The 25,473-nt window shown below is 42.8% G+C and overlaps 1 protein-coding gene across 4 annotated transcripts in view; it reads right to left on the reverse strand.

The window, feature by feature from the left end:
* Positions 1-25,473, reverse strand: part of DHRS7B (dehydrogenase/reductase 7B) — a 110,880-nt gene that overhangs the window by 76,440 nt on the left and 8,967 nt on the right. The window contains exon 1 of one of the 4 annotated variants that reach the window (XM_077163333.1): positions 22,669-22,803. The exons of 1 other annotated variant lie outside the window; for it this stretch is intronic. In XM_077163333.1, the coding sequence (XP_077019448.1) occupies positions 22,669-22,688 (20 nt within the window). In that variant the 5' untranslated portion in view covers positions 22,689-22,803. Of the gene's footprint in view, positions 1-22,668; positions 22,804-25,473 lie in introns of those variants that run through there. 2 more of the 4 variants (XM_077163331.1, XM_077163334.1) reach the window with 2 other exon arrangements.

A 25,473-nucleotide genomic window follows, 5' to 3' on the forward strand; every position in this document is an offset into this window, starting at 1 on the left:
TTTTGCTGGATATAGGAGTCTTGGTTGACAGTTTTTCTCTTTTAGTAATTTAAATATATCATCCCACTGTCTTCTAGCTTCCATGGTTTCTGCTGAGAAATCTACACATAGTCTTATTGGATTTCCCTTGTATGTGATGGATTGTTTTTCTCTTGCTGCTTTCAAGATCCTCTCTTTCTCTTTGACCTCTGACTTTCTGAGTAGTAAGTGTCTTGGAGAACGCCTATTTGGGTCTATTCTCTTTGGGGTGCGCTGTACTTCTTGGATCTGTAATTTTAGGTCTTTCATAAGAGTTGGGAAATTTTCAGTGATAATTTCTTCCATTAGTTTTTCTCCTTCTTTTCCCTTTTTTTTTCCTTCTGGGACACCCACAACACGTATATTTGTGCGCTTCATATTATCATTCAATTCCCTGAGTCCCTGCTCATATTTTTCCATTCTTTTCCCTATAGTTTCTGTTTCTTTTTGGATTTCAGATGTTCCATCATCCAGTTCACTAATTCTATCCTCTGTCTCTTTAAATCTACCGTTGTTGGTTTCCATTGTTTTTTTCATCTCTTCTACTGTGTCTTTCAATCCCATAAGTTCTGTGATTTGTTTTTTCAGACTTTCCATTTCTTCTTTTTGTTGATCCCATACCTTCTTCATGTCCTCCCTCAATTTATCAATTTGGTTTGTGAAGAGGTTTTCCATTTCTGTTCGTATATTCAGAATTAGTTGTCTCAGCTCCTGTACCTAATTTGAGCTATTGGTTTGTTCCTTTGACTGGGCCATATCTTCAATTTTCCTGGTGTGATTTATTATTTTTTTCTGGCGTCTGGGCATTTAATCAGATTTCCCTGAGTGTGGGACCCAGCAGGTTGAAAGACTTTCCTGTGAGGTCTCTGGGCTCTGTTTTTCTTATCCTGCCCAGTATGTGGTGCTTGTCTGTGTGCGGGTTCCACCAGCAAAAGATGTTGTGGCTCCTTTAACTTTGGAAGACTCTCGCTGCTGGGTGTGTGGTGGAGACAGAGCAGAGGTTGTAGGATGGTTTTAATGGCTTCAAATTGTGAGGTCCTGGGATCTAAGTTCCTTGAGAGAGGAATTCCACCTGAGTTGTGTTTCACCCCTCCTGTGGGGAAGATTCAGGTGGTAGAGAGCCCTGAAAGCAGCCTGTTTCTGCATTCGGGGCAGTTGTAACCTATGTAATCCCAGCGCTGAGCCCAGAGGCAACGAAGCCTCCATAGAAATGCTGCAGAAGGCTCTGTTTCGCCCCCTTTCCTCTTTTTCAGTTAGCCCAATCGGCGATTTCCGCCTTGATCAGTTTCGCCTGAGCTGAGGGCCTATTTTTAGTAGTCAGAAGTTGTTCATTAATGCCACTATTGGTGTTAGGTTGGGCTCAGTCTCTACTACTATTGGAGACTCTTTCCTTTCCCTCTGGGAAGTTGCCTGTCAGGGAGGGGCGCCAGCCGCCGCGGCTTGGGGTACCACTGTTCGGATGCTCCCAGCCAGCCCGGGAAGCCGTGTGTGTGGAAGTGGCTGTGTTCACCGGCCACCGTGGCTTGTGGGACTGCTTTTCCGAGGCTCCCAGCTGGCCCGGGAAGCCGTGCGTCGGGGAGGGGCGCCAGCCGCCGCAGCTTGGGGAACCACCGATCCAAATCTCCCAGCCGGCCCAGGAAGCCGTGTGTGTGGAAGGGGCTCCGGTGGCCGGCCACCACGGGTTGGGGGACCGCTGCTCCAAGGCTCCCAGCTGGCCCGGGAAGCCGCGCGTGGGTAGGGGTGCTGGCCACCGCGGCTTGGGGAACCTGATCCAAAGCTCCCAGCCGGCCTGGGAAGGAGGGGGGTAGCTCTGGCCGCCAGCCACCATGGCCCGGGGAAGCGCACGCCTCTCGGGGACCTCACCGCAGCGGAGACTCTTAGCCAGTCCAGCCGGTCCAGAATGGGGTACGCTGTGTGTTTGGTCTCTGTCGTGGCTCCGGGAGCTGTTCTGTACTGTTTATAGTTCTTTAGTAGTTGTTCTGGAGGAGGAACTAAGACCCGCGCGCCTTACTAAGCCGCCATCTTCTCCGGAAGTCCGATTCCATTGATTTTAATCACAGGGCATGGTAGTACTAAAAGATGCCCTAGGGGATCTCCTATATTCCAGGAAAACTCTTCTTTGTGGGAAGGGAGCTTTGTTTGTGCCCTAGGCAGGGGGCCTGGAATAGGGCCCTCTCTGTTGGATACAGCCTTCCATTTCTCCATTCTTTAGTAATAGTAATCATAGTTGATATTGAGTGTTTGCTGTGTGCTAGGCACTATGCTAAGCACTTTACTTGATTATTCAGTTTTCAGAATAACCTTGTAAGGTAGTGTTCTAGTTTGCTAGCTTCCAGAAAGCAATATACCAGAAATGGAATGGCTTTTAAAAAGGGGAATTTATTAAGTTGCAAATTGAAAGTTCTAAGGCATAAACTTGTTCCAATTAAAGCAAGTTTAAAGAAATGTCCATCTAAGGCATCTAGGGAAAGATACTTTGATTCAAGAAGGCTGATGATGTTCAGGATATATGACAAACATGGCATTATCTGCTAGCTTTCTCTCCTGGCTTCTTGTTTCATGAAGCTCCCCTGGGGGCATTTTCCTTCTTCATCTCCGAAGGTGATTGGCTGCTGGTCTCTGTAGCTCTTTCCAAAATGGTTCCCTCTTACAGGGCTTGTGGTAGTTAGATTGTTGTCAGCTTAGCTAGGTGAAGGCACCTAGCTCTGTTGCTGTGGACACGAGCCAGTGGTACGTGAATCTCATCTATTGCTCATTACATCTGCAGTCGGCTAGGAGGCATGCCTACTGCAATGAATGATGTTTGATTTAACTTACTAGTGCTTAAATGGGAGAGCTCAACGTAGCACAGCCCAAGCAGCTCAGCATACCTCATCTCAGCACTCACAGCTCAGTCTAAGCCTTTGGAGGTACAGAAAGGAATCATCCTGGGAAAAGTTGTTGGAACCCAGAGGCCTGGAGAGAAGGCCAGCAGAGATCACCCTGTGCCTTCCCATGTGAGAAAGAACCTCAGTTGAAAGGTAGCTGCCTTTCCTCTGAAGAACTAATGAAATAAATCCCCTTTTATTAAAAGCCAGTCCATCTCTGGTGTGTTGCATTCTGGCAGCTGGCAAACTAGAACACGGCTCCAGTAAGCAACCCCACCTTGAATGGGTGGAGACACATCTCCATGGAAACCACCTAATCAAAAGTTGCCATCCACAGTTGGGTGGTCACATCTCCATGGAAACAGTCAAAAAGTTCTCGGCCAGCGATATTGAATGAGGATTAAAGGACATAGCTTTTCTGGGGTCCACCACAGATTCAAACTGGTACAGGTAGGAACGATTATCTTTCATTTATAGAGGAAGAAATGGACTGTGATGTAATGAAAACGTTGGCTGGTCTTTGTCTGCAGTTCATGTGGAAGCAACCTCTGACTCTTTGGAATTTTTTTGTTTGTCACAGATGGACCCAGGACTATATGTGATAGTTAGAGAGCAGGGGAGGTCACACTTGCATCTCAGGGTGGGGACTGACCATACCAGAAAGATCAACCACGATGTGATTAGTGGTTGGGCTTGGAGCTTTGTCATGTCAGCTCATCTCCCTGACCTCTGGGAGGAGAAGGGGCTGCAGACGGAGCTCAACCAAGTGTTTGTTGGTCCCATCAATCACGTCTGCATCATGGAGCCCTATATAAACTGGGCAGATTCGGAGCTCTGATGGCTTCTATGATTGAGACAGTGCATTGCTTATGTGCCAGGTGAGCAGTGCCTTCTGAGTGGAGAGGACATGAAAGCTTACGTGTGAGACCCTCCCAGACCTCACCTCTTTTGGCTTCTTATTTGTATCCCTTTTAATCACAAGTATGGTACTTTCAATGAGTTCTGTGAGTTGTTCTAGTGATTTATCAAACCTGAGGGAGATGTTAGGACCATCCAAATTTGTAGCTGGTTGATAAGAAGTGTGGGTGGCCTGGGCCCCTGAGGAGTCTGGCTTAACTCCTGGTAATTTGAGTCAGAATTTAATTGAATTACTACACTAACTCTGGTAGAAATTTTATCCATGGTAAGAACTTTGTCCAGAGACACATAGCTAGGAAGGACAGAGCCAACACCATTTACTCCGACATCCAGTGCTTATCTCTGCATTTTGCTCATTCATTCACAGAAAATTTCTGTGACATCTAACCTGTATCAGCTGTGTGGTTGGTACTGGGGAGACAACAAAGACCAAAGCATACACAGCCCCTACCCTCAGGTTGCTCATAAGTCTTGCAAGAGATATAGCTATAAATAATGAATTACCTCCAAAAATATTGATTACAGTTTTAATACATGCTCTGGAGGATAGGGTCCTATGAGAATTTATAATAGGGTCAGTTGGCAAGAGAGAAGAGTGGGGGGAGATAGGGAAAGACTTCCTGAAGAAATAATATTTAGTTGAGACCTGAGGACTGAGTTGGAGTTAACGTGGGCACAGAAAAGGGAGAAGAGCTACCAGGGAGAGGGAATGGCATGTGCAAAGCCCGGAGACTAGAAGGAGCTTGTGTCCTGTAGTTACTGAAGGAGAAGGCCTGGATGGCCAAAGGGCAGAGAAAATTGGGAGGTCAGACTGAGGAGCAACACTGCTGTGTATAGTCAACTCCACAAACCGTATCTGGTTTTCACAGGGCTCTTGGAGCCTAGTCTCCTGTCTTCAAGCGTGGCTGGACCTCTGGTTGCCCACAGGAGGGGACTAGGGATGAGAAGACAGACAGATCCCTAAAAGTGAGGCTCACTTCGTGGTGTCCATTTGCACTGTCATGCTAAATAGATACTCTCTTAGTTTCCAGGGTACTCTGACAACTACCACACAACAAGTTGGTTTAAGCAATAGGAATTTGTCTCATGGTTTTAGAGCTGGAAGGCTGGCTTCCTTCCGGAGTTGGTGGTGTTCTGGTCAGCTGGCAGTCCTTGGGGTTCCTTGATTTTCCTGTCATAGGGCAACGTTCTCTCCTTTCTCTTGTGGGTTCCACTGATTTCCAGCTTTTGGCTCTTTCCTATGTCTTTTTTTTTTCTGATAAGGCCCTCAGTAATAAGGTTAAGACCCATTCTGATTCGGTTAGCTTGACTTTAACTAAACATAGCATCTTCAAAAGGTCCTATTTATAATGGTTTCACATATATAGGAATGAATTTTTTTTCTGGGGTGTATAGCATTCTGCCATAGACATGGAGTGCCTCTGTTGTATTTCATCATAGTTGTCTCTGGGTTGCAGATTTATTTAACAAACAATTTTTAGCCCCACTCTGATCCAAGCCCTATGCTTGTCATCTAGGATGCAAGCTTCTATAATTTACTCTCTCTCCCTCACTACCATTCATGCTTTAGTTAATGTTTTATTTGCCTTCCACTGTATATGCTAGCGTTGTTTTATCATCATTATTTGTCAATATTATCTTTAGTTAGCAACTACTATGTGCTAGGTACTGTGCTAAGGATATGAGGGTGAACAAATGGATGTGACCTTTGTCCTGAAGGAGCTTACACGAGAATACAGCTAGAAGTTGTGATAAAACTATGAAGGAAAAGTACAGAGAGTTGTGTATATATAATGAGACTTACTCTGATCTGGGAAAACTTCCCCAAGGATGTAATATTTATTGAATAAAATGACTACAAGTTAATGAGGTGAAGACTTAGTGTTCCAGATACAGAGAAAACATGCATATAAATCCTGAGGCCAGAGGAAACCTGGCCAGGGAAATTGAAAGAAGGCCAATTGGGGCTGCAGGACAGAAAGGGAGGGGAAAGAATCAGGAGATGAGGTTGGAGAGGCAGGCAGGGGGTCAGATCATCAGGTCTTATAGGCACTGGCAAGGATTTTGCCTTTATCTTAAGAACATTGTGAACCAGGAAGGATGAGGGGCAAGATGGTGGTGTAGGGAGGTGTGGGATGTAGTCTGTCCTCTATGGCAGCTAGTAAATACCCAGGAACTGTCTGGAACAACTGTTGGGGGGATTCCTGTGACTGGATACACATTGTACACCAGCCTGAAATGTGTGGAAGGACCCAGATGACAGCGCAGAACTCTAAGTCTCCCAAACCATGGAGGCTGGCACCCTTGGCACGTCAGGCTGTTTTGCAGTTACTGCCCTGTGAGAAAAAGAAGCAGTCTCTACTAGGAGCAAGGAAAGGTTGCTCAACAAAGCTCCAATTACAGACTTAATTAACAAATTTGGACTGCTGAATACAAACTCTGAGCACAGATAAACCTGGAGCAAGCACGAAAGAAACCTGGAGGTTTCTCCTCAGCAAAGGGGAGATGGGGCTGACAAAAACCAAAACCAAAACCAAAATAACAGAGGCTTTTAGAGTTGGTGGAGCCCTGAATACTGGAAAAAGGCTGTGCTACAAGAAAAGGGCACATAGAGCCAGTTAGTAACTCCAGCTCTTGATTGGTGAACCTGGGGTCGAACTCTGAAAAGGATTTTTTTGTTTGTTTCTTTTTTTTTACTTTTGTCAGCTTTGGAGCTGCCCATTAAATTAAGTTGCAAGAATTCTCAGGTTTCAGCACTTTCCCAGGCAAGGGGGGAGTTAAGGAATGTCTCAGTTATAAAATAACTAGTGAGGTGAAGGAGATAATTCTTAAAGGGCATATCTTTCCCCAGAAAAAGGGGCTGGGGGGCAGGGCCCACCTCAAGAGGCAGCTCTCATTAAAGAATTCAGACACCAGGGCTTGGAAAACAGAAATAGTTTAGGCCCTTCTCCCTCAGCCTCTGTCTCAACCACACCCCTGGCAAGGACAGGGTCCACTGAGAATTAAGGGTCCCTGGCAGGGACAGGGTCTGCTGAGAATTAAAGGCTCCATATGCATCACTTTACTCTGGTGGGGAGCTGTGGGCTGATGAGCACCGCCTCCTGGCCCGGACAGGAAAAGCAAAGAGTCTAGAGGGTTCTCAGGGAAACCCTGATCACACCCTCCTCCTGAGTCCTGGGCCTGTACTGTCTGGGAGAATCTGATCAGGGTTGAATCTATATGGCAGGGCAAGATCCAGAAAAACAGGAGCTGAAAAATTCTGATCAGTTAGAGAGGAGCTAAGCTACAGGTCTAGGATAAGTTGAACTGAATGTCAGAAACCAGGTAGACAACAAAGCTAACCAGCAAGAAAACTGTAGGTGAAAAAGAAAATGACCTCCAGAATAAACTCATCAAGGAAATCAAATGCCTAAATACTAGCAAAAAATCACAAGTCATACAAGAAAGAAGATATGACTCAGTCAAGGAACAAGCTAATACCTCAACTGAGATACAGAAGTTGAAACAACTAATTAATGATTTTCAAACAGATCTAAATCAAATCAACAAGTTGAAGGAAGATGAGGCAAAAGCGATGAAGAATATCAAGAAGACATTGGGCGGGTGGGCCATGGTGGCTCAGCAGGTAAGAGTGCTTGCCTGCCATGCCCGAGGACCCGGGTTTGATTTCCGGTGCCTGCCCATGTAAAAAAAAAAAAAAAAGAAGAAGAAGACATTGGGCAAGCCCAAAGAAGAACTTGAAAGCTTGAAAAAACAAATGGCAAGCCCAAATGTCCATCAGCGGATGAGTTGCTAAACAAGCTGTGGTATACACATACGATGGAATATTATCCATCTGTAAGACAGAGTAAAGTCATGAAGCATGTAACAACATGGATGAACCTTGAGGACATTATGCTGAGTGAAATTAGCCAGAAACAAAAGGACAAATAGTGTACGGTCTCACTAATATGAACTAACATTAATGAGTAAACTTTGAGAGTTAAAGAAAACACGTTGTCAGGAGATAGAAGTCGGTAGAGACTGGGCGGTTGGTGCTGAAGGAATATAGATTGTGCAACAGGACTGATTGTAAAAATTCGGAAATGGATAACACAATACTACCTGATTGTAGCACAATAATGTAAGTACTGAATGGAGCTGACTGTGAGGATGGTTAAGGGAGAAGGGCTGGGGGCATGTATGAAACCAGAAGGAAATATAGAGGATAAAGATTGAAGTAGTATTAATTTAGGAACATATTATAGTTCGCTAGCTTCCAGAATGTGATGTACCAGAAACAGAATGGCTTTTAAAAAGGGGAATTTATTAAGTTGCAAGTTTATAGTTCTAAGGCTGTGAAAATGTCCCAATTAAAGCAAGTCTATAAAAATGTTCTAATTAAGGCACCAATAAGGGCACCTGCACTCAAGAAAGGCCGATGAAATTCTGGAAAGGCACAAGGCAAACACTGCAACATCTGCTTGCTTTCTCTTGAGGCTTTTTGTTCGTGAAGCTCCCAGGGGCATATTCCTTCATCTCCAAAGGTCGCTGGCTGAGTGGGCTCTGGTGGTTTTCATGGCTCTCAGGCTTTTTCCAAAGTGCTTCCTCTTTTAAAGGGTTCCAGTAAACTTATCAAGATCCATTGAATGGGTGGAATCACATCTCCCACTAATCAAAAGTTAATACCCACAATTGGGTGTGCACAGATAATCTAATCAAGTCCCAAACTACAGTGCTGAATAGAGATTGAAAGAACAGCTGCCTCCACAAGATGGATCAAGATTAAAACATGGCTTTTCTAGGGTACATAATCCTTTCAGACCTGCACAGAATGCCTCAAGTGGACAATGATGGTGATTAAAAGTACATAAAAAACATTTTTTTTTTGCATGAGGTAAAACAATTGAATGTCAGCATTGCACGGTGTTGAAAATGGATGGTATACAGGAGAAAGTACAATCAGTGCAAGCTAGGGTCAGTAGTCAACAGTAACATTGTAATATGTTTCCACTGACTGTAACAAGGGCATTATGACAAAACTAAATGTCAGCAGGCAGGGGGCATGGAAGGGGTATGGATTCTCTACGGAAGAAAAGGAAATATCTTATTTAAATTATGGTGACAAAGGCAGGTCTATTTGTTAGATTGGATTGTATGGTATGTGAATAAACCATTTAAAAATGAACAGAAGGAATAAGTGCTAGAGAAAATGCGGAGAAAGAGATGTACCTATTCACTGTTTGTAGGGAAACTGAGAGGTGCAGCCCCTGGGAGGGCAATGGGTTGGTTCCACAGTGGGCTAGCAGAGGGGCTGCTATGTGATCCTGCAGCCCTGCTGCTCAGTATGTACCTGGAGGAACGCAGTGTGGGGACACAAATGGACATTTACACACTGGTGTTTATGGAGGCAGTGTTCGCAATTAATGGACGTGGCCTGAAGGTACAAGGAGTGAGGAATGGAAGGGGGAACTATGGTGTTTACATACACTGTACTACGGAGTGGCCGCCAGAAGGAATGAAGTTGTGAGGCATGCAAGTAGGTGAAAAAACTTTGAGGACATTCTGTTGTGACATAATCTAGAAATGAAAAACAAAATATTTTAAGACCTCGCTAATGTGGACTAATTATAATATACAACTCTGAGAATTGAATTTGAGAGCATAGGTTATCAGGCGATAGAATCTGGGCAGAGATTGGGCAAACGACAATTAAGGAGTACAGAATGTTCAATAAGCCTTATTGTAAAGGTTCCTAGATTGTAAGCTCTTACAGCAGTCACATTTATTCCAGAGTTTTAACTGTTATATCTAAATTTGGTGATGCTGAGCTCTTTTCATTGCCTAGAACGTTGGGTATCTGTGTGACACCTTAGATTCAGAGTTTAAGATCTGCAGCTCTGAAAGTCAGCATTATGCCATACAGCAACTGTTAAAGAAGCTGAGAAAGAGCTCAGGCTTCATTCAAGTAGAGACATGAAAGAAACTGATCTGGTTAGGACTAAGGTAAATCAGAATAAAGGGTAACAGATAATATTGTCTGTGTTTTAAAACTGCAACTTCTGTGTGAGACCAAAGGAAGAAATGTTTCTTTGGTACAAAATGTATATTTTCTGTAGCACACTAACTAATTTAAACTGTATGGTCAGTTTATTCAAACAATATATAATTACATGAAACTTTGACTAGGGAGTGAGATCTTGTTATTTTTACAAGGTAATATAATTCCCCAATACATCCCAGAGTAATTTGGATGTAAAATTAAAAAAGTATTTGCAAAGTTCCCTTGAGGGGCTGGGGAAAAATGTGGAAATACTAAACATCCCTACCTGGGGAATTGCTGATATTCTCTCAAGCATTAGGGACTAACAATTTAATATGCCAAGCCCTTAGTCTTGGGGCTCACCCTTATAAGACTTATTCCTGCAAAGGAGAAGCTAAGCTTGCTTATGATTATGCCTGAGAGACCCCACAGAGAACCTCTTTTGTTGCTCAGATGTGGCCTCTGTCTCTAAGCCAGCTCTGCAAATAAACTAAATACCCTCTCCTCTACATTTGACATGATTCCCAGGATGTAATTCTCCTTGACAATGTGGGACATGACTCCCAGGGATGGACCCTGCCCTGGCATCAGGATTGAGAAAGTCTTCTTGACCAAAAGGGGGGAAAGAAATGAAATAAAATCAAGTTTCAGTGGCTAAGAGATTTCACATAGAGTCAAGAGGTCATTCTAGAGATTATTTTTATGCATTATATAGATAATCCTTTTCGTTTCCAGTATATGAGAATAGCTAGAATACCTGAAACTATTGAGCTGTAATCCAGTAGCCTTAATTCTTGATGATGAGTGGATTACTGTAGAGCTTTTACAGTGTGACCATGTGTGCCGGTTTGAAAGGATTTATGTACCCTAGAAAAGCCGTTTTAATTCTCATCAGTCTTATGGGGGCGACCCTTCCTTCTAATCCCTATTCAGTACGATAGGGCGGAAACTTGATTAGGTTATCTTCACAGAGATGTGACTCACCCATCTGCAGGTATTAACTTTTGAATAGAGGGGATGTGACTCCACCGTTCTAGGTGGGTCTTGATTACTTTACTGGAATCCTTTAAAGGAGGAAGCATTTTGGAGAAAATTGAGAATGACAAGAGCAGCAGAAACACAAGAAGAACAGAGTTCACCAGCCAGTGAACTTTGGAGATGAAGAAGAATGCCTCTGGGGGAGCTTCGTGAAGCCAGAGGCCCGAGAGGAAGCTAGCAGACATTGCCATGTTCACCATGTGCCTTTCCAGCTGAGAGAGAAACCCTGAACTTCATTGGCCTTCCTTGAGTGAAGATGGTAAACTCTTGTTGGTGCCTTAATTTGGACATTTTTATAGACTTGATTTTCTCGGTCTTAGAACTGTAAACTAGCAACTTATTAAATTCCCCCTTGGTAGTAGCCATTCTGTATCTGATATATCGCGTTCTGGCAGCAAGCGAGCTAGAACACCATGTGATTGGGAAAACCTTGTGACTGACACTCCCTTTATCCAGTGTATGGGCAAATGAGGAAGAAAATAAGTGAATAAATAATAGGGGTGTGGATAAGAGGTGTGGGATGTTTTGGTTGTTCTTTTTTATTTTTATTTATTCATTTTGGATTAATGAAAATGTTTTAAAATTGATTGTGGTGATGAATGCATAAGTATATGATGGTACTATGAGCCATCGATTGTATACTTTGGATGATTATATGGTATGTGAATATATATAAAAAAATATGAGTAAAGAATTTACGAACTGTAATGTTTTTCTTGAAAGGAGATTGATATGGCATTCTTTAATTTCATAAAGTGCTTTATGCTTCAAATTTAGAATTGAGCTTTAAAATAGACTTCAGAAAAGAGGAATCAGATCTAAAAAAATAAAGAGAGAGAAAGAGAAAAGTGGGAACTCATTGAGAGTTTCAGACAGGGGAGTAACATGATCAGGCCAGGTGTGTTTATAAAAGGCCACTCTGGCTCTTCGGTGGAAGAAGTCCATGAATTTGAGGGTGTTTAGGGGGAAGCTCCAGGGTAAGCAGGGAGAGGGGAGGTGTCAAGGCCAATGTATTAGTTTTCTGGTTTGCACGTCTTGGATAGGACACCCTGGTGGAAGACTGAATTCAGTTCTCAATAGTACGTCTTTGAGACCATCCAGACAAATGGACACGTCAGAAGGCAGTTACACATGAGGGTCTGACACTCAGATAATGGGCGTGGCTGGTAAGACTTAAAAATCTTTCATCAGAGAGGAATATCATTCTTTTTCCTGGATTGAGGGATCCAGTAAGGTGGGGCAAGCAACAGTGAGGTACATCAGTACAAGTTGTAGAATGTCCTCCAAATTTATGTTGGGGATAAATTTTTTAATAAAATATCCTGTTGACCTAGAAATCCTCTTTACAAGTCTAGAGAAGAAAGTAAATAGTTCTGTTCTTGAATAAGCATTAAAGTAGACTGCAGTGTGTCACAGGGAATCTGCCAATAGAGCAGAGATAGAAAAAATAGCCACCCTTGTATCCATTGCACATGTATTCTCAAATTAATGGTACTTTCTCCTCACTTCAGAGGACTTGACAGCACCATTTGCTGTACATATTTTCGTAGTTCATCCTAAATTCACATGGAAATTGGGATAGCCATCTGTGCTAATTAATTGCCTAGGTTGAACTCCCATGGTGACTGGGAGGTAGGATGCAGGGTTACTGTGCTAGGCTTTCAAAATGCAGTGTACAGATGTGGGTTGGCTTTTACAGTGGAGACGTATCATCTTACAAGCTTACAGTTCAGAGGCCATGAAAATGCCCAGATTAAAGCATCATCTGGCGATGCTTTCTCCCAGAAGACCAGTTACTGGTGATCCTGGGCTCCTCTGTCTCACAACAAGGTGCGTGGCAGTGACTGCTGGTTTCTCCCGCTCTCCTGGGTTTCATTGCTTCAGCTCCTTGCTGTCGTGGTATTCTTTGTTTCCATGTCTTTCTCTCCATAGTCATTGCCTTTATAAAGTAAATCCTCCAGTAAGAGGATTGAGACCCACCCTGAATGAGGTGGCTCACAGCTCACATCTTAAGATCCTGCTCACCAAAACCTCCTACTTACGATAGGTCTACATTCTAAGGACTTGATTAACATTAAGAACATACCTTTCTGGGGTCCTAAAAGCCTCCAACCATCACAGGCGCTGTGTTCCTTGATGCTTCCAGGCCCTTAAATAAGAAAAACACTCCTGGGAGGGGCCAAGATGGTGGCTTAGCAATGTGCGCATTTTAGTTTGTCCTCCAAACAACTACTAAATAACCAGAAACAGTACAGAACAGCTCCTGGAGCCACGATAATGACTGGACACACAGCGTACCCCAGTCTGGACCAGCTGGACCGGATGCGAGTCTCTGGAACTGTAAGTTCCCCAAGCCGTGGCGGCCAGCAGCCGGCACCCCTCCCCCACAGGCGGCTTCCCGGAGGGAAAGGAAAGAGACTCTAACAGTAGCAGGGACTGAGTCCAACCAAACACCAATTGTGGCATTAATAAACAAATTCTGACTACTAAAAATAGGCCCCCACCTCAGGCGAAACTGGTCAAGGCGGAGGTCACTTATTGGGCTAACCGAAAAAGAGGAAAGGGGATGAAACAGAGGTTTTTGTGGCTGTTACTATGGAGGCTTGGCTGCTTCTGGATTCAGCGGTGGGACCACCTGGGCTGCAACTGCCCCAGGCATAGGCAGAAACAGACTGCTTTCAGGGCTATCTCCCACCTGTGCCTTTCCCAGGGGAGAGGTGAAGCCCAACTTAGGTAGATCCCTCTCTCAAGGAATTCAGACCCCAGAGCTTGGCAATTTGAAGCCATTAAAACCAGCCTACAACCTCTCCTCTGTCTCCACCACGCCCCCAGCAGGGAGAGTCTGCCAAAGTTAAAGGAGCCACAACATCTTTTGCTGGTGGGACCCGCAGACAGACAACCGACACATACTGGGCAGGATAAGAAAAACAGAGCCCAGAGACTGCACAGGAAAGTCTTTCAACCTGCTGGGTCTCACCCTCAGGGAAAACTGATGCAGGTGACTCCTTCCCCCTGATAGGAGGCCATTTTAGTCCAGGAAAATCTGGCTGGAGTCTGTAATACCTATGTAGACCCTCCTAAGGGTGGGGAGGGAAAAGGCACCTTACAAGCAGGACAAGAAACAAGAAAACAAGAACTGAAAAATTACCCTCTGTTAAACAAAACTTAAGCTAGAGGCCCAGAAAAAGATGAACTGAAGGTCAAAGAACAAATAGACAACAAATTCATCTAGCAAGAAAACCCTAGGTAAGATAAGTGAAGATAAGTGAAAGCAATCTCCAGAATAAACTAATTAAGGAATTAAATGTCTAGACACCAGCATAAAATAACAAATCACACCAGGAAAATTGAAGATATGGCCCAGTCAAAGGAACAAACCAATAGTTCAAATGAGATACAGGAGCTGAAACGACTAATTCAGAAAAACGAACAGAAATGGAAAACCTCATCAAAAACCAAATCAATGAATTGAGGGAGGACATGAAGAAGGCAAGGAATGAACAAAAAGAAGAAATGGAAAGTCTGAAAAAACAAATCACAGAACTTATGGGAATAAAGATACAGTAGAAGAGATGAAAAAAAAAAAACAATGGAAACCTACAATGGTGGATTCCAAAAGACAGAGATTAGGATTAGTGAACTGGAGGATGGAATATCTGAAATCCAAAAAGAAACAGAAACTATAGGGAAAAGAATGGAAAAATATGAGCAGGGACTCAGGGAATTGAATGATAATATGAAGCACACAAATATACATGTTGTGGGTGTTCCAGAAGGAGAAGAGAAGGGAAAAGAAGGAGAAAAACTAATGGAAGAAATTATCACTGAAAATTTCCCAACTCTTATGAAAGACCTAAAATTACAGATCCAAGAAGTACAGCGCACCCCAAAGAGAATAGATTCATATAGACGTTCTCCAAGACACTTACTAGTCAGAAAGTCAGAGGTCAATGAGAAAGAGAGGATCTTGAAAGCAGCAAGAGAAAAACAATCCATCGCATACAAGGGAAACGCAATAAGACTATGTGTAGATTTCTCAGTAGAAACCATGGAGGCAAGAAGACAGTGGGATGATATATTTAAATTACTAAAAGAGAAAAACTGCCAACCAAGAATTCTATATCCAGCAAAATTGTCCTTCAAAAATGAGGGAGAAATTAGAACATTTTCAGACAAAAAGTCACTGAGAGAATTTGTGACCAAGAGACCAGCTCTGCAAGAAATACTAAAGGGAGCACTAGAGTCAGATACGAAAAGACAGAAGAGAGAGGTGTGGAGAAGAGTGCAGAAAGAAGGAAAATTAGACATGACATATAAAATACAAAAGGCAAAATGGTAGAGGAAAGTATTACCCAAACAGTAATAACACTAAATGTTAATGGACTGAATTCCCCAATCAAAAGACATAGACTGGCAGAATGGATTAAAACACAGGATCCTTCTATATGCTGTCTATAGGAAACACATCTTAGACCCAAAGATAAACATAGGTTGAAAGTGAAAGGTTGGGAAAAGATATTTCATGCAAATAACAACCAGAAAAGAGCAGGAGTAGCTATACTAATATCCAACAAATTAGACTTCAAATGTAAAACAGTTAAAAGAGACAAAGAAGGATACTATCTACTAATAAAAGGAACAATTCAACAAGAAAACATAACAGTCATCAATATTTACGCACCAAATCAGAATGCCCCAAAATACGTGAGGAATACACTGCAATCACTGAAAAGGGAAATAGACACATCTACCATAATAGTGGGAGACTTCAATTCGCCACTCTCATCAATGGACAGAACATCTAGACAGAGGATCAATAAAGAAACAGAGAATTTGAATATTACAATAAATGAGCTAGACTTAACAGACATTTATAGGACATTACACCCCACAACAGCAGGATACACCTTTTTCTCAAGTGCTCATGGATCATTCTCAAAGATAGACCATATGCTGGGTCACAAAGCAAATCTCAACAAATTTAAAAAGATTGAAATCATACACAACACTTTCTCAGATCATAAAGGAATGAAGTTGGAAATCAATAATAGGCAGGGCGCCAGAAAATTCACAAATACGTGGAGGCTCAACAACACACTCTTAAACAACCAGTGGGTCAAGGAAGAAATTACAAGAGAAATCAGTAAATATCTCAAGGTGAATGAAAGTGAAAACACAACATATCAAAACCTGTGGGACGCAGCAAAGGCAGTGCTAAGAGGGAAATTTATTGCCCTAAATGCCTATATCAGAAAAGAAGAAGAGGTAAAAATTCAGGAATTAACTGTCCACTTGGAAGAACTGGAGAAAGAACAGAAAACTAACCCCAAAGCAAGAAAAAGGAAAGAAATAACAAAGATTAGAGCAGAAATAAATGAAACTGAGAACATGAAAACAATAGAGAAAATCAATAAAACCAGAAGTTGATTCTATGAGAAAATCAATAAGATTGATGGGGCCTTAGCAAGATTGACAAAAAGAAGAAGAGAGAGGATGCAAATAAATAAGATCAGAAATGGAAGAGGAGACATAACCACTGACCTCACAGAAATAAAGGAGGTAATAACAGGATACTATGAACAACTTTACGCTAATAAATACAACAATGTAGATGAAATGGACAAGTTCCTAGAAAGGCGTGAACAACCAAGTTTGACTCAAGAAGAAATAGACGACCTCAACAAACAAATCACGAGTAAAGAAATTGAATCAGTCATTCAAAAGCTTCCCAAAAAGAAAAGTCCAGGACCAGATAGCTTCACATGTGAATTCTACCAAACATTCCAGAAAGAATTAGTACCAACTCTGCTCAAACTCTTCAAAAAAATCGAAGTGGAGGGAAAGCTACCTAATTCATTCTATGAAGCCAACATCACCCTCATACCAAAACCAGGCAAAGATATTACAAAAAAAGAAAACTACAGACCAATCTCTCTAATGAATATAGATGCAAAAATCCTCAACAAAATTCTAGCAAATCGAATCCAGCAACACATTAAAAGAATTATACATCATGATGAAGTAGGATTCATCCCAGGTATGCAAGGATGGTTCAACATAAGAAAATCAATTAATGTAATACACCATATCAACAAATCAAAGCAGAAGAACCACATGATCATCTCAGTTGATGCAGGGAAGGCATTTGACAAGATTCAACATCCTTTCCTGTTGAAAACACTTCAAAGGATAGGAATAGAAGGGAACTTCCTTAAAATGATAGAGGGAATATATGAAAAACCCACAGCTAATATCATCGTCAATGGGGAAAAATTGAAAACTTTTCCCCTAAGATCAGGAACAAGACAAGGATGTCCATTATCACCACTATTATTCAACATCGTGTTGGAGGTTCTAGCCAGAGCAATTAGACAAGAAAAAGAAATACAAGGCATCAAAATTGGAAAGGAAGAAGTAAAACTATCACTGTTTGCAGACAATATGATACTATACGTCGAAAACCCGGAAAAATCCACAACAAAACTACTAGAGCTAATAAATGTGTACAGCAAAGTGGCAGGTTACAAGATCAACATTCAAAAATCTGTAGCGTTTCTATACACTAGCAATGAACAAGCTGAGGGGGAAATCAAGAAACGAATTCCATTTACAATTGCAACTAAAAGAATAAAGTACTAAGGAATAAATTTAACTGAAGAGACAAAAAACCTATACAAAGAAAACTACAAGAAACTGTTAAAAGAAATCACAGAAGACCTAAATAGATGGAAGGGCATACCGTGTTCATGGATTGGAAGACTAAATATTGTTAAGATGTCAATCCTACCTAAATTGATTTACAGATTCAATGCAATACCAATCAAAATCCCAACAATTTACTTTTCAGAAATAGAAAAACCAATAAGCAAATTTATCTGGAAGGGCAGGGTACCCCGAATTGCTAAAAGTATCTTGAGGAAAAAAAACGAAGCGGGAGGTCTCAAGCTACCGGACTTTAAGGCATATTATGAAGCCACAGTGGTCAAAACAGCATGGTATTGGCATAAAGATAGATATATAGACCAATGGAATCGAATAGAGTGCTCAGATGTAGACCCTCTCATCTATGGACATTTGATCTTTTATAAGGCAGTTAAGCCAATTCACCTGGGACAGAACAGTCTCTTCAATAAATGGTGCCTAGAGAACTGGATATCCATATGCAAAAGAATGAAAGAGGACCCGTATCTCACACCCTATACAAAAGTTAACTCAAAATGGATCAAAGATCTAAACATTAGGTCTAAGACCATAAAACAGTTAGAGGAAAATGTAGGGAGATATCTTATGAAACTTACAATTGGAGGCAGTTTTATTGACCTTAAACCTAAAGCAAGAGCACTGAAGAAAGAAATAAATAAATGGGAGCTCCTCAAAATTAAACACTTTTGTGCATCAAAGAACTTCATCAAGAAAGTAGAAAGACAGCCTACACAATGGGAGACAATATTTGGAAACGACATATCAGATAAAGGTCTAGTCTCCAGAATTCATAAAGAGATTGTTCAACTCAACAACAAAAAGACAGCTAACCCAATTACAAAATGGGAAAATGACTTGAACAGACACCTACCAGAAGAGGAAATACAAATGGCCAAAAGGCACATGAAGAGATGCTCAATGTCCCTGGTCATTAGAGAAATGCAAATCAAAACCACAATGAGATAGCATCTCACACCCACCTGAATGGCCATTATCAACAAAACAGAAAATGACAAGTGCTGGAGAGGATGCGGAGAAAGAGGCACACTTATCCACTGTTGGTGGGAATGTCAAATGGTGCAACCACTGTGGAATTTGGCGGTTCCTCAAAAAACTGAATATAGAATTGCCATACGACCCAGCAATACCATTGCTAGGTATCTACTCAGAGGACTTAAGGGCAAAGACACAAACGGGGATTTGCACACCAATGTTTATAGCAGCATTATTTACAATTGCAAAGAGATGGAAACAGCCAAAATGTCCATCAACAGACAAGTGGCTAAACAAACTGTGGTATATACATATGATGGAATATTATGCAGCTTTAAGACAGAATAAACTTATGAAGCATGTAATAACATGGATGGACCTAGAGAACATTATGCTGAGTGAGACTAGCCAAAAACTAAAGGACAAATACTGTATGGTCCCACTGATGTGAACCGACATTCGAGAATAAACTTGGAATATGTCATTGGTAACAGAGATCATCAGGAGATAGAAATAGGGTAAGATAATGGGTAATTGGAGCTGAAGGGATACAGACTGTGGAACAGGACTGGATACAAAAACTCAGAAATGGACAGCACAATACTACCTAATTGTAATGTAATTATGTTAAAAAAAACACTGAATGAAGCTGCATCTGATCTATAGTTTTTTTTGTTTGTGTGGTTTATATGTATATATATTTTGTATTTTGTATTTTTATTTTTTTCTCTATATTATTTTATTTCTTTTTCTGTTGTCTTGCTTTCTTTTTCTAAATCGATGCAAATGTACCAAGAAATGATGATCATACATCTATGTGATGATATTAAGAATTACTGATTGCATATGTAGAATGGAATGATTTCTAAATGTTGTGTTAGCTAATCTTTTTTTTAATTAATAAAAAAATAAATAAATAAATCATAAGGGCAACAAATGTTAAAATAAATTTAGTTTGAAATGCTAGTGGTAAACTAAGGTGAGGGGTAAGGGATATAGTATGTATAATCTTTTTTTTTCTCTGTTATCGTTTTATTTCTTTTTCTGTTGTCTTTTTATTTCTTTTTCTAAATCGATGCAAATGTTCTAAGAAATAATGAATATGCAACTATGTGATGATATTAAGAATTACTGATTGTATATGTAGAATGGAATGATATCTTAATGTTTTGTTCGTTAATTTTTTTTTAATTAATAAAAAAAGTTTAAAAAAAAAATCAATGGAATCCAGGCAGGACTACCAATGGCTCTGAAGCTTCAGGAATGAAGGTTTGGGTCACCCCACCAGGCAAAGAACCATAGACAGCTGAAGTGCTTGCTGAGGGTAAAGGGAACATGGAATGGGTAGCGGAAGAAGGTATTGATAAATATGAGATACGACCATGTGATCAATTATAGAAATGAGGACTGTAATGCTATTTTGTTCATGTTATACTATTTAAGTTGTAAGATATCAAGTTTAAGAATGAATAGTACCCAAAGACTTGCACACTATTCTGGGGAGATTAAATGTGCTTCTCAATATATGTAGGACAGTTAAGTATTGTTAGGTGAGGGGAAAAATGTGTCTTCTATTGTTTTCTATTTAGAAAGTAGGTATGGTTTAAGGTGGTGAGTATAGCTGCCAAATTGACAAGGGGTGGACTGTCATGGTCAGGTTCATGTGTCAACTTGGCCAGGTGGTGGCACATGTTTGTCTGAGCAAGTGCTGGCCTGTCTATTGCAATGAGGCCATTTCATAACATTAAATTATGATTGCACTGCTGCATCCACAGCTGATTCCACTTGTAATCAGTCAAGGGGAGTGTCTGCTTTAATGAGTGATGCTTAATCTATGCACTGGAAACCTTTTAAGGAGGATTCAGAAGAGACAGGCTCCTTTCCTGCTTCCACCAGCAAGCATCTCCTGTGGAGTTCGTCCAGACCCTCCAGAGGAACTGTCAGCTTCACAGCCTGCCCTATGGATTTTGGACTCTATGTTCCCATGGTTAAATGAGACACTTTTATAAACTTTATATTTACGAATATTTCCTGTTGATTCTGTTTCTCTAGAGAACCCTACCTAATACAGCGATGAATACACAGTGATGAACACACAACTACATGATATTGTGAGCCACTGATTGTAACCATGTCAGGAACATTCATGTGTCAAGAACGTTGGTATGTCAGTCCATTGTTTTATAATAAAAATATTTCTTTAAATGGTTTTTCTAGGGTACATAAATCCTTTCAAACCGGCACTCATGGTAAAATACCTGCATGTAGGTAGGTACTTGCAAAGCATGTGCTGCTAAAAAGAACAGGCTTGTAAAAATAAATGTATTAAACAGAAGTTTGGTAGTCCCTTATAAACCTAAGATGAAAAATCCAGACTTTGTATTTTTGATAATTGTGCACTGATATTTTTTACACTAATATACTTTATTATAGACGTAAAGACTTGTGAGATTTTATTTCAGTCATTTCCCTTCATGAGGTGAAATCAATTTTTATATAGACCTGCCTCAATTCTAAATGTTCTTGACTTCCTCCTTCCACCGTTTTTTTTGTTTGTATTTTAAGACAAAGAAAAATGAGTGTTTTTCAAATCCATAGTTCTAATTTTTGTGTTGGATGACACTTATCTCCTTCATAAGAGATACTCTTGTTCTTCAGCACTTTCTTTTTTTGGTTCTTTCTTCCTTTAAATGATTGTTAATGTTGAGTTTTTGTTTTTTCCATTTAGATTAGCTACAACTCTACACCTACAGGAGACTTCTACTGTTCTATCCTTTTACAATATGAACAGTGATGGCCATGCGTATCTACATTGCACTTTTAGGAAAAAAACTTCTTTAGGTTTCTTCAAGATTTAGTTGAACATACAGCAGTACATTTATATATACCAATTTCTTAAAGAACACAAAATTATTGGGATTCCCCCCCCAAAAAAAATACTTAAGAGCCAATTCCACTATGAAAGACCTTGAAAGTTATTTTTATTTTTCATGTAATTACATACCTGAAAAAAAAAAAAATCTAAACTCTGTAGTTGCATATGTTCAATGCCAGACTAAAGAATGCCTGTAGCTTCGGGAAAAAAGCATAAAAATAAAGTTCGAGTTAAATTATAAATAAATAAATAAAGGCACTCTGAAGTAGATCTGTTTGAAACACCAAGAATTCTTTTGAATGTAATCAATACACTAATGTCTCTGGTTTGCATTCTTGTGTGCAGTATCAAATTTTTTCAAAGCAAAGCACATTAGGAATCTGTTACTTCAGGGCAGTAGGGTATGAAATCTACAAAACCTCAGTCCAACCTAGGCTTCCAAATCTACAGAATCTCCCAGCCAGCTGTCTTGCCCACGATATTCAGGCAAGACAAAAGGCTTTTGCCTTTAAGATACAGGCATTTCTCGTTTTTTGTGTGCCTTGCTTTATTACGCTTCACAGACATTGTCTTTCTTCACAAATTGAAGGTCTGTGGCAACTCTGTGTTGAAAAAGTCAGCGCAACTTTTTTGACAGCATGTGATCACTTCATGTCTCTGTGTCACATTTTGGTAATTCTTGCAATATTCCAAATTTTTTCATTATTATTATCTCTGTCATGGTAATCTGTGATTGGTGATCTTTGATGCTACAGTGTAAATATCTGGGGGAGCCAAGGACCACACGCATGTAAAACGGCAAACTTGGTGGCTAAATGTTGCGCGTTCTGACTTCACCCTCCAGCCAGTTCCTGTCTGTCCCTCTACTCAGGCCTCCCTATTTCCTAAGACACAACAGTATTGCACTTAGGCCTATGAACAGCCCTACAATGGCCTCCAAGTAGTCAAGTGAAAGGAAGAGTCGCACAGCTCTCACTTGAAATCAAAAGCCAGAAATGATTACGCGTAGTGAGAAAGGCCCATCAAAGGCAAGGCGGGCGGAAGGCCGGGCCTCCTGCGCCCAGCAGTGAGCAGGCTGGGCAGGCACAGGGGAGGCCAGGCCCGGGCCCAGCAGCTCCGAGGCGCAGACAGCGACCGAACCAAAGCTCGCCCTCCGCGGCCCACGCAGCGCGCTCCCTCGACCGGGCCAGCCCCCAGCCCCTTCCCGGGACGCCCCTTCCCCCTTCACACTCTACCTGGTTGCCCGGGTGACCATAGTAGCCGACTTAGTCCTCCCGCCTCGGAAGAGGAGTGCACCGCCCCCCGGCGCGCATGCGCTGTCCCCCTATGCCCACGAAGAGCAGGAGCAAAAGAAGTGCCTCCTGCGGCGGAAGTGCCCCCTGTGGGAGACCTGCCTCCTACGGCAGTGCCTCCGAAAGGAAACGCGTCGGCCGCGCTTTGAGTTCCGCGCAAGCTCGGGGAAGAACAGAATTGGAGAATTTGCACTAGAACTACCGAGACTTCTTAGAAAGCCATAGTAATTAAAACAGTTCATTTCTTTAAAGAGCTGCTTCACGTATAAATATGTATCGTTAGTAGCCAGCACTTCAATATGTAATTTGAATAAATATATTTATTTCCAGTGATTTTTCTTGAAAGTTTAAAGCAGAATGACCTTAGTTTTTAATAAAGAATATGGCTTATTTAAAATTTACTAGTAAGGGGTGCACGGGTGGTTCAGTGGTTAGACTCCCCGCCTTTCATATGGGAGACCCGGGTTCGACTCCCGGACTATGCACCCAAAAAAAAACAAAATTAAAATAAAAAAAAAAATAAAATGTGCTAGTAGCATCTTGCCCAGCCATAAAGCAATAAACTCTCAGTAATCTTAATTTGAGATGCCAACAAACAGTAGAAACTTTCTATTTTAAGGGCATGTATCCCATATCCATTGTAATTATTATTTTTTAAAAAGCAGCTCTCAGGCGGGCCGTCGTGGCTCAGCAGGCAAGAATGCTCGTCTGCCATGCCAGAGGACCCAGGTTCGACTCCCGGTGCCTGCCCATGTAAAAAATAGTAATAAATTTTTAAAAAATTAAAAAATACATATTAAAATGGACAGTGTGCAACAAAAGATTACAAGGCAAACAAAGAAAGAGGAAATGATGACCCACCCAAAGGAAGAAGATAAAAAATATCTGCTCTCCAGTGGAATTAACAGTGATTTTTTTTAAGTTGACACAGGAAGTACTTTTATAAAATAAGATGTGTTAGAAATCATTCCCTGTAATTTTAAAAATAAATGTTCAATTATGGTTAAAAAGAAGAAGAAAGGAAAACCCGCGCTTGGCGCCCAGCGCTACGAGGCTGCGTGTGGGGGGCGGGCTGAGATGGGTCTGCGCGTGCGTGGCCGCCCCGACGGCGCCGCCAGCCGCGGGAAGGTTCTCTCCAGTGAACGGTGCTGCCTGATGTCCAGGGTGGGCAGGACCAAGCTTGACCACTACGTCATACAGAATATATATATCTACCAATTCTACAGAATGGAGACATGAAACGTGGAGGGACACAGCCTCACGGTCACTGGGCAGGAAAGTACTCGGTAGCAGGAACTAAGACATACCAACCCTGAAGCGAAGGCTGGCAAGTAAGGCATTGTGACGTCTACGACACCACAGGAAACTAGTAAAGGAGTAAAAATTCAAGCAATAGGCCTGAAGATAGTTTTATATTCAAAATATACAGAAAAAATAATAATAAAAAAATTTTTTTTAGAAAAAAGAAAAAAAAACCAAAATATACAGATAGTACTTGCAAATGAGTGAGGAAAAGGGCATGGCAGCGGGAGCGCCAGGTCTGCGAGGGCCTCCTTCCCTCCGCCCCAGAAGACCGCGCATGCGTCGGCCCTCCACCCCCCCCACCTCCACCCCCCCACCTCCACCCCCCCCACCTCCACCCCCCCCCCCACCTCCACCCCGGGAGAGGAACACGCATGCACCCGCCCTCCGTCCCCTCCGCCGGGGGAGAGGAACGTGCCTGCACCCGCCCTCTGACCCTCGACAGCGCGGGCTCTATGCGCTGCTCTGCCCCCACGGCGAGGCGCTTCCTGCGCAGCTGGTCTGGGGAAGCCCCGCGGCGGCCAGGCAGAGCACGCTGGAAAGGCGGCGGGCCTCGTCGACCAGGCCCCTGGCTGGGCCGTGCCCTGGACATGTCCACGGACTCACTTTCCCGGGATATCCTCACCGCGCGAAGCGCGCGGCGCCTTGGCCGAGCCCTCCCCAAAGCCCCCCACTCGGTGCCCGGGCCTGCGCTTCGGCGGCGTGGCGCGGAGACCCGCAGGGCGAGCCGCACACTCCGCTACCAGGGAAATGCCCTGCACTCCAAATGTTACGTGCGCCCCGTTTTCCTTCGTCGTTGCACAGGTTCCTGTGGAGCTGCCGCCTGTGCCTTCCTGGGGCCTGGGCACGGCCTGCGCACACCGGGCCCACGTAGCCAGGCGGGCCGCGCACCCCAACGCTTTGCGGCCAGTCGGAGCTGAATCTTCTGTCAAATGCGAGCGTGGGAAGGCTCGCGTCCCCGCCACCGCCGACCAGGCGCCCGCCTCGCCTTCTCAGCCCCCGCCCCGCAAGCCCGGGGAGTCCCGCAGCCGGGCGGAGGGGCGACAGACGAGGCCCGGGAAAAGGAGCCCCCCCCCATGAAAAGGAATCCCCGGGAAGAGGAGACAAGACCACCCTCCCCCACCCCCTCCCACCCTCCCCCGCCCCACTGTGCGGTGTCTGCAGGGCGCTGGCAGATTCCCTCCACTGGATTGTGAGACGCACCCCCCCACCCCTGCCACACACACACACACACACACGCGCGCGCGCGCGCGCTTGCGGCATCAGGGGAACCTCGAGGAAAACCTGGGTTCTACTCTGCGTGGGCAGGAGGCCATGTCCAGCCGCGATCCCCAGCCCTCCGCAGAGCCACAGGCCCATCCCTCCCCCTCCCTATCCCCCCCCCCCCCCCCCCCCCCCCCCCCCCGTATTCCCCCGGAGCTGACTGCCTGCCCGGCCCAGGAGGCG

Source organism: Tamandua tetradactyla, chromosome 6, assembly GCF_023851605.1.
Source record: "Tamandua tetradactyla isolate mTamTet1 chromosome 6, mTamTet1.pri, whole genome shotgun sequence".
NCBI classification, from domain to species: Eukaryota; Metazoa; Chordata; class Mammalia; order Pilosa; family Myrmecophagidae; genus Tamandua; species Tamandua tetradactyla.